This window comes from Larus michahellis, chromosome 12, assembly GCF_964199755.1.
Source record: "Larus michahellis chromosome 12, bLarMic1.1, whole genome shotgun sequence".
NCBI lineage: Eukaryota > Metazoa > Chordata > Aves > Charadriiformes > Laridae > Larus > Larus michahellis.
The window spans coordinates 16,348,407-16,358,400 of record NC_133907.1 but is presented as its reverse complement, the minus strand read 5'-3'; the positions used below and the strand labels follow the sequence as shown (position 1 = coordinate 16,358,400).

At 48.2% G+C, this 9,994-nt stretch overlaps 1 protein-coding gene across 1 annotated transcript; it reads left to right on the top strand.

Moving 5' to 3' along the window:
* Positions 1 to 5,198: 5,198 nt before the first annotated feature.
* On the top strand, positions 5,199 to 9,994 carry SRSF6 (serine and arginine rich splicing factor 6). Its single transcript, XM_074604840.1, has 6 exons — positions 5,199 to 5,503; positions 5,786 to 5,934; positions 7,331 to 7,458; positions 7,690 to 7,898; positions 8,245 to 8,334; positions 8,454 to 9,994. Exons 1-6 carry the CDS (start codon positions 5,397 to 5,399, stop codon positions 8,815 to 8,817), a joined length of 1,047 nt encoding a protein of 348 aa, XP_074460941.1. The 5' UTR covers positions 5,199 to 5,396; the 3' UTR covers positions 8,818 to 9,994.

The window sequence follows — 9,994 nt, the reverse complement described above, 5'->3', positions numbered from 1 at the left end:
CGGGTTGTCCTGCTTTGAGCGACACAGGACTAATTTATAATGCTTGGGAAAACTGCACTTTCAGAAGACTCTAGAGTCTGAATTTGCAAAAATATCTACTTTGCAGCCAGCTATGGGAGGCGGATTTCAAGGCCTCAGTGTTTTCGAGCCTCGCCAGGTGCGGGGATGAGGAGGAGCGAGACCCGGGCACTCGACCCAGGCTGCCAACAGGATTAGTTCATACCATGAACGCCACGTGCAATATAAATTAGAAAGTTTGCTGCGTAGTTTCTCTCTCTCCCTTGATGGCTGTGATCCAGAGAACTCCTTGCCCCGGTGCCGGAGCCCTGAGCCCTTCCCTTCCTCCCGAAGCCACAGCGCTCGCAATGTCCCACATTTGCTGGGAGTCCCCTGCGGGGAGTGCACGGCTTCTGCTGATGGAACGGGCTGAGCATAGTCCTTGTGTATTTTATATTGGTATCGGGATCAATACTGGTTCTTTAGTATTATCAGTGTTAATTATGTAGTCTTATTCTATTAAATCTGTTTATACGTCAACCCTCGGGTTCCCTTGTTTTCCCCAATTCCCCTTCCTGGGTGGGGAGGAGTCATGGGGTGATAGAAGAATTGTCTAAATGACAATAAATTGTTACAGGTTTCTCAATCCATAACACAGGTGTGATCACAGCAGCGGAATACCCAATGATCACAGTACCCAGATACACCTGCCAAAGCCCTGAACGGAATTTGCCCAGGTTTGGCACGTGAATCCAGACGTGCCCTCCAGTGTCAGTGCCCATGGGGTGCACACAAAGCAGCTGTGGGAAAAAGGGAGAAAACCAGCCAACCTGTCCATTTTCCCTCTTGAGCAGCACCCGAGTTCAGGACTGGCTTCTCCATCGGAGAGATGTGACGAGGACAAGGTGATGGGAGAGGGAAGTGTAAGAGAAACAGTCAGACACTTGGCAGCAGCATCCTGAGGCTCCAGTCTTACAATAAACAGCTGGTGCATAATAAATTCATAATATGCATATTTTATACTGTTTTCACGAGACACTCACATATGGCCATACCCGCTGCTGGCAAGACTGGAGAAAGAACATGAATTTCACACCGAGGGCTCCTCTGACAACAGATTATAAGAAATAATCACTAGCCAAATATTAGCCGTCAACAAGACAGACAAATTACATGTGATACTTTTTATTGGACGAACAATAAAAGACCTGTAAAAGGTTACCAGAGCTCTGCTTCATATCTCACAGATTATGATTAATTACAGACTTCAAGCCTTTGTACCGAGAGATTAGAGCCTTGCGCCCTTAGGAGGAAAAAAGATGAATTGTAATTTCTTTTTATGACGCTCCTCCCACCTTCCACTGTGGAAGTGGTTACGGAAAGACTGCAATACTTGCCTTTCTCCATTTCTCTCTTTGTCTTCAGTGCCCAGGAAAAAGCACCAAAGGTTTGAACTACAGAGTTGCGATTTCCAGTTCTGCAGCACCAGTTGATTTGGCAGATTGGGCCATAAAACTAATGCATTTGAGATGTTTATCCCAGGTTTCCAGGGGTCAGGAACACACGTCCCTCTGTGCGCGAGAAAGGCTATTGATTCAGGCTGAACCTGCCGCTGCGCGTGCGCTCATGTACGTCAGGAATAGGACTGTTAGGTCACGGGCATAGAAATAATAGGACACGACAGAGACAGGTCAGGGAAATAGCCTGGGACCACTGATCCAGAAGGATGAAGAAGATAATTGGATCTTATCTGCATCTGCTTTGAGCAACATCCACCATCCTGCCTGGACTCTTAAGAGGTGAAGTTCATCTCTGGTCACTGTGTCACTGTTTTACAGCCACTTCTTGCCTTCAAGGATTACCAACAGACCATAAGAGAAGGAGTAAGACAGGACAGGGCTAAGGCCGTTCTAGTTACAGCCAAGGCTGGTCAAGTAGGTCCCTTGGAATAGGGGGAGCCATCAATCCCCCAGGGTGGGAGAAATAGAGGAGGAAATAGAAACAACGTGAAAAATAGGCAACTGATCATGGGAGGCAAACAGTGAACGAAGCGCAGGGGTATGAGAATCAAGGATTTGAAAATGGCTTGAGGGGGCACTGGAGGAGAACTCGGAGCATGGCACCCAGTGAGGAGGCACCTTGAAGAACCTTTATCCCTCCTCAAGTATAGGAGCAGAAAAAGAAAACAAGGATGTGAGATCCTAATGTGAATCCTCCCTCACTTTCCATGTGGCCTGAGCAAATGTCTCTCTGTTGACACTTGCCAAGAGCTTTGAGATTGCCAAGAGCTCTCAGAGAGGGCCATCATATAATGGGGGCCCTTGGAAGCCTGAAAGACACACCAGACAGCGCTGGTGTATCAGTATCCCACGGAACATGGGACTTCATATCCTGTATGGTCACATCCTCTGCGTACTTCTAGAAAGCATATGAGGCGCAAGCACACGATATTTCTTTGGAGAAAGGGGCACTGCGCGTGTGGAGATACCCGCATGGCTTCTCTGTCACTGGATGTGCTCAGCACGCGTACAATGGAGAGCTGCTCTGCACGGATGCTGTACCGGTCCCGAACTTGGCGCAGGCGGCTCTGCTCACCGCATCAGCAGGACGTACTGTTGCCGGTAATGAGCCAGACCAAGCACAGACGGAATCAGGCAACCGCCTCTCCTTTCCCTTCCTAGACACAACCTTGACCCAGCGAATGCATTCCTGGTGCCATTTGTCCCCTTCCCGACCCCTCTCTCCTCGGCGCTGCTTTGTTGCTTACTCGTTTGGGGATTTTTTCCAACCCGACGTTGCTTTTGGGAGTGGGTTTGTCTCATTGCCTGACTACAGGAGGACCGACTCACTCGTTTGCTTTTGTTTGCTGCTGCTCGACTCGCCGGTGCTCAGGATGGGTCGGTCCCAGGCTCCGTTCTTTGCACGCATGAAAACAGGCCAGCAAGCGCAGGGACTGCCTGTGCTTGTTCATGCTCCGTACGGCCCTGAGCTGAACAGGCTGGTTTTCATCCATTTCTAGGGCATCGTGCGGCGATATTCTCCCCAGCAAAGGCAGCGATATAAGCACCAGCTGAGGCCTCAGAGCTCAGAGGATGCATGGACAGCGCTTCCGTCATGAAGAATTTATTTTTCCCTGGTGGAAAGGGGAAAGAAATTCCTTACACTAAGAGGCAGAGATGTTGAAATGAGTGCCATCACCTACGAGAGAGCAGCTTTTACGGGCTGTGAGGGAAGTACAGAAGTGCAAATCTTTCCGGAAAGGCAGTTATTTAAGGCTCTGATCCTGAAGAGCACCCAATTGCAGGGAAGCCCTTAAGAACAGGCTCGGCTTTCCTTCTTATCCTTGAACTTCAGCACAGGCTTACGCACTATCTTCACCGAGCACAGGATGTTTTAGCAAGCACTATCTAATTGGGTTGTTTCCAGCGAGTCTTAGCATGCAGCTCTCCTACTCCAGAGGTGCCAGCACTGACAATTTCAGATGAACGCTCATACCCAAGGTTCTTAAAATTTGGGACAGTAAATCGTTATCCTCTTATGAGAACGGGAGTGGAAAATAACAGAATATAGATGTAGTGGGGAGAGGACCTTTATGATCAGATCTTATAACCTGCAGTTATCTCAAAGAAGATACAAATTACTTAAATAATTGGATTTTTTTATATTGTAAGGTTTTGGTAGGAGAAGCCATCCCTTAATTCTGTCTACAACACTCAATGCAATGTTATTGCTGCCCATGGGAGAGGCTCAGAGGTACTATTACATTTTAGCAATAAATAGCTATAATACTTTTCCCAATTACCTGTTTCTGAGAAATCATTGGTGCTTCAGAGCTTGCTCTCTAAACACCTCGAAGCTGAAGATCATGAGTGTGAGACACATCCCAACTCTTTCAGGAGAGCTTTGATTTCAGCAGGCTCAGGGCAAGGTACAGCGTATCTTGTGCTGTTCCCCTCTGTGCCGGACGATTCAGTCTAAAAAGAACCCTTTTGAATTCTCTACACAGAGCTGACGAACACCACAGCCTGGCTAACGCTTAAATTTACTCACAAGTCAAAATATCTCCTGTTGATATTGTATGAAAAAACTACAGCAGGCCCGTAAGTTACTGACTTACCTGCGTAAGTCTTTCTAAAGCAGACAGAAAACACTGAATGAACTCATGAAATCTCCCAAGGACTGCCCACAATAATGGAAGAGAAAGAGGTCACTCATTGTCTGCTGTATTATATGAATCAAGCTTGTATTAAATGAGAAAAAAAAAAAAGAGACTCCAGAGGTTTCCCCCGCTTCTTCAACTCAAAACTCAGCAGTTGCTTCGTTACAGATTAACTCAGGGCAAAACTGAAGGCAGTGATGGTGTCTTCGGTGGGTCACGTTACCGTCATCGATGCTCACAGGACTGCAGCACGAGGCGAACACCGGCTGCTGGGAAAAATCCAGGAGCAGATGTGGCTTTTTCACCTTAAATATTTGAATTATGTAGTATACAATATAAAAAATGTTGTAAGTATTAGAATATATGTTATATATATAAAATAAATACATTTGTACATTCATAGTTTATGTCAAATATACAAATCGTGGCATACATTATGTAGTGTCACAACTTAAAGCCCAGCAGATTGAAACAGTGGTTTTATGGATATACCGGGAGGACTTCTGCAGTTCAGAACAGATATTAAAGGGAACCAGGACACAGAACTCGGGTGACTTTGGGCTGGCTTTAGGGATTGCTCCCCTGCAACCGTGCCTGGAAAGCGGCTCCGCAGAGTTCCCTGGCCGTCCCGGCCTGCGAGGAGCTCTCCCACCCCAGGGCTTTGCTCTGACTGACCCCGGCTGATGGCAGAGGGGCTGCCACCGGCCAGGCCGCCCGCCTTCCCTCTCAGAGCCCGCTCCTGCAGGCCTGGGTGAGGCGTACCCGGTGGGGGCTGACTGACAAAGCCGGTCCGCCAGCCGCCGGGCTGCGGCCAAGGGCCCGCCCTGGGCCTGCAGCCACGAGGCCGACGGCGGCAGCGGCAGCAGCGCCCCCTCGGCCGCCATGAGGCGAGTCCCCCCGCCCACGGCCGGCGCCACTGCGCATGCGCCGCGCAGCCCGCCAGCGCCCCGCGCCTGCGCGCAGGCACCCTGCCCGCCTCGCCCTCGCCCGCTCGCCCGTGCGTGCTGACGTTCGTGCCGTTACGTCCGCCACCGGCCCCGCCCCCCGCTATAAAAGCGGCGGCGGGCGGCGGGCGCCATTGTGCTGCGGAGCAGGCCGCGGCGGTGGCAGAGTCCGGGCCTGGCAGCGCCGCTCCCTTCTCGCCGCCTCTCTCTTTTTTTCCTCTCTCTCCCTCCTTCTCTCTCTCCCCCTTTCTCTTTCTTCTCCTCTCCCTCCCCCTTTCCCCCCTCCCGCCGCGGACATGCCGCGCGTCTACATCGGCCGCCTGAGCTACCACGTCCGGGAGAAGGACATCCAGCGCTTCTTCAGCGGCTATGGCCGCCTGCTCGAGGTCGACCTCAAAAACGGGTGAGCGCCGGCACGGGGCCCGCGGGCTGCCCCGCCGCCCCCTTTCCCCCACCGCCCCCGGGCCGCGCCCGCCGCCCCCTCCCTCCCCCCTTCTTTCCCTTCCTCCCTCCCTCCCTCCCCCATGTTGTCTGCCGCTGCCGCGTGGCGCCCGGCTCAAGATGGCGGCGGCGCGGGGGGAGCGGGGGCGCTGCGGCGGGGACGGCGCCCATTGTCCCGCCGCGGCTGACGGGGCCTCTCTTCTTGTCCCGTGTGTCCGTTTCAACCCCCCCCACCCCGCCCCAGTTACGGCTTCGTGGAGTTCGAGGACTCCCGAGACGCCGACGATGCCGTTTACGAGCTGAACGGCAAGGATCTGTGCGGGGAGCGGGTGATCGTGGAGCACGCCCGCGGGCCCCGCCGCGACAGGGACGGGTACAGCTACAGTAGTCGCAGTGAGTACGGGCCCGTCTTCCTGCGGGGTTACCGGGGTGCTGCGGGCGAGGGGCAGGAGGCGAGGCCGTGCCGGGGTGATGGAGGGGACGGGACCGAGTCCCCTGGGGCTGGGGGGGGGGGGGCGCGGGGGGGTGTCGCTGTCCCTGGGGGTGGGGGATGCCCGGTGCATCGCCGGGAGCAGGCTGTCTGCCGGCTTCGGTGCCGCGGGCCTTTTTTCCTGGCACCGGCGTTGCGCTCGGGTATCCCCTAAGAAACTTAGGAGGGCAAAAAATGTGAAGCGATTCCGGCTGCAAATCTGTGGCCTTCTAGAAGGGGTTTCTGGTTAATTAGAAACGATATGCTCTACTAATTTAAGGGCTCCAGTGTTCTTGGGAGCATTTCGATGAAACAGTGATGTTGCATCACTAATGTTAATGAATAAATACCGTTGCATAATTGGGGTAGAAGCGCTCAGCTGTAAACTTTCATGCGAATGGTTTCAGTTGAATATATAGAAGGGGTGGGGGGAGGTTTTCGAGATGGAATCGGTTGTACTGAGTGGGGGATACTGTAAATATTTCTATGTTCAGCTAACTCGTATAGCCTCTTAAGCTGAACTATATAGAGCTTAACGGGCCTAGTACTGTAACTAAAAGTACTAAGGTTCATCTTTTGAGTAATCTGTGGAAGCTTGGTGTTTGGGGGGGGTGGGTATCTGTCTTGAAAAAAATCAAATGTATGTTGTTTAAAATTGTTGCATGTTCAATTCAAACTTTTTAACAAGTCCTTGATGTTTCAATTTAAAAGTGACCAGTGGGGCTGAGGCTGTGTCCACTGAGGCTAAGATGACTGCCTTTCCTGATTGGCCATGGCTTTTCCATACATTGTGTGACCCTTGCCCTATGACCCTTTGGCTGACCTTACCGGAAGCCATGACGACAGCAGCCTTTTGCCATTAGACGCAGGGTGATGGTGAGGATTCCAAGGGTTAGACAAAACTGGTTAAACTGAACTAGGTGACTGTTACCTTGCGTGTTTTGTGGCCAAACCACCACCAAAAACCTCATACTGTGATGTAAGTACTTAGTGTAACTAGTAAACGTTTTTGTAAAATGTAGAAATGCATGTAATCAGTTAAGTTTTATATTTTACAATGTTCTGTAAAATAAAACTTAGCAAGGTGAATCTAATAAGGAGCAGTCACTCTCTAACAGATCTTAGGAGCACAGACTTGTAGGATTTTAGTCTGTTTGATTTGCCATTAATATAGATTATGGCAAAATTGCAAAGTTTATTGGAGGCATAGAGAAATAAAGTCCTACTCCAGTAAATATAACTGTTTAACTAACTTTTTCAGAACATTTAGTTTCCTTCATGCTAGGAGACCATCTAACTTTATTTCTTTGTACAATCAAGGTGGGGGTGGTGGCGGATATAGCAGTCGGAGACAATCTGGAAGAGATAAATACGGACCGCCTGTTCGTACAGAGTACAGACTGATTGTTGAAAACCTTTCCAGTCGCTGTAGTTGGCAGGATTTGAAAGTATGTATTAATGTTCTATCACAGAGCCTGTTGTGACTAGCGGGAAGCAATAACTTCCTTTAATATCAATGTTCACTTTGATTTAGGTGGAAGTAATTGAGAAGTATTTGTGCGTGAATGCTTATATGCAATTAATGCTTCTTGCATTTGCTCAGACTTGTCTTAAGTGAATGTTCTTGCAGAGCATAAGCACGTGGAATGCTTACGTTATTCTTCATCTACTCCCTCAAGGATTTCATGAGGCAAGCTGGTGAGGTAACTTACGCAGATGCTCACAAAGAACGTACAAACGAAGGAGTAATTGAGTTCCGATCTTACTCGGACATGAAGCGTGCCCTGGACAAACTGGATGGCACAGAGATAAATGGCAGGAAGATCAGGCTGGTTGAAGACAAGCCGCGGTCGAGCCATAGGCGATCGTACTCTGGCAGCAGGTCAAGGTAACGTTTGGGACACGTTGGTCTCTGTGTGAAGGCTACTTACACTAAGAATGGGGATGCCTGCAGTGGTTATCTTCAGTTGATACTTAGGAATAGGAGGATGCCTGGGAATGAATGTAAACGGAATTCTTTTATGTCATACAGCAAAGCCAGGTTTGAGAGTTTTTCATGTGTGAGATGTCAGAGGTAATTCAATGGTATATCGAACCTGGGTGGATTAAGAATATGTCTTCATGTGGCCATACTTGTTTTTGAGGAGTTCTTTAGCAGCTTTTCTCTGTTACATAGCATAGGAGAGCACACCAGACAAAGAATAAGCGACAAATTACATTTTTACTGCTTCTAGGTCACGGTCTAGAAGACGGTCTAGAAGCAGAAGTCGTAGGAGTAGGAGCAGCCGCAGCAGGTCCCGTAGCGTCTCCAAAAGCCGTTCCCGGTAAGTGATACGTTGTTTTCTGTTAGTACAGGAATTGCTACTTATTAATTGATAGATCTTTACAACTGCTATAAGTACAGTTCAGTTCATGCAGAATAAACTCTGTCTCTTTTTGAAAGATCCAAATCCAGGTCACGAAGCAAAGACCGCTCACGTTCCAGATCTAAAAGCAGGAAGTCTAGATCAAAGAGCAAATCGAAACCGAAGTCTGACAGGGGTTCCCGCTCGCACAGCAGATCCAAGGAGAAGTCTGAGAAGTCTCGGTCCAGATCCAGGTCCAGGTCTCGATCTCCCAAAGAAAATGGTAAAGGAGATGCTAAGTCTAAGTCCAGGTCAAGGAGCAGGTCCCGTTCCAATTCTCCGCAGCAGCAGCCATCTGCCAAGGCTCGCTCAGAGTCACCACCCAAAAGAGCTGCATCGAGGTCCCGCTCCAGATCTCGCTCAAAATCTCGCTCACGATCAAGATCTAGTTCAAGAGATTAAGACTAGAACTCTCCTCTTACATTGCACACTATTACGGAACATTTTCCTACTTGTCAGGCCATTAGTGTTATGTTAGTACTTCAGAAGTTGGTTTTCTCTCTTGCAGGAGTGAATGGCCTAACTGAGGCATAAGGGTTTAATTTGTATCCCAAATTTGAAAACATGAGATCGGATGGTGGTACAAAGCAGGAAAAGTCCCCCTTTTGTAGAAATTCAGCTAAAAGTTTGATTTTATAGCATTTCCGCAGGAGTAACTTAACTACTCTTAAGTGCAAAGTGGTTTTTATATTAAAAATAAACTGAATATAAACAGGCTTAAATCTGGGCTTTTTTGAAAGTATCATTTTTTCCTATTTTTTTTTTCATGGATTTAGAACTATGGGTATCATTAGCTTAATAGGTTACAGCTTGCTACCAAAGGCAGGATTGCCTTGCTGGGCAGGTCACATAATTCTCTGGTTCATCTTAATTTGTGGAAGCAGGCTGCAAACTATATAAACCGGTAACAATACTAGAAAGATTTTAGACCAGCAATAAACTCAAGTTGGAGCATTTGTGTTGCATCTTAACTTGCCAAAAGAACATTCCCCCCCTGCCCCCCCATACTGTGACTGTATTAAAGGTAATAAGGGTACTCGGGAACCTGTATCATACAGTATTGCTGAAAAATCCTACGTTTCAAACTTGAAAGAATGAAAGCTTTCCGACCTTTTTTTTTTTTTTTTTGCTTGAATATCAAGTGTCACTCAGTTGTCGGACACTAACGTGTCTCTTGGATGTGGTCCAAGTCACTAGTATGTTGTATGGTTTGTCAGCCTCTAAATACCTATTGGATATGAAAAGTAGGTAAAAAAAAAACAACAACTTGTCTTCCCTCCCTTTTGACTCGTTTATGTTAACGTTTTGCTTCAGACTAGGAGAACTATAATCCTATTGTGTGTAAGTCTGACCTTTATTGGAAATGTAATCTCTTGGAGCTAGAGTTCTAGTCTTAACAAAGGCTTTGCTAAACCACAGTTGCCAATTCACTTAAAATTGTGGAATAGGACTCATCCCAAAAATTCCCCTTTATAGCTAAATTGATTTTTGTAACATGCAATAGCAAACATTAGAACTGCCTTGTACTCTTTATACAACGTGTAGTTTGACTTGTATAAAATTAAATTGGTGACTCAAA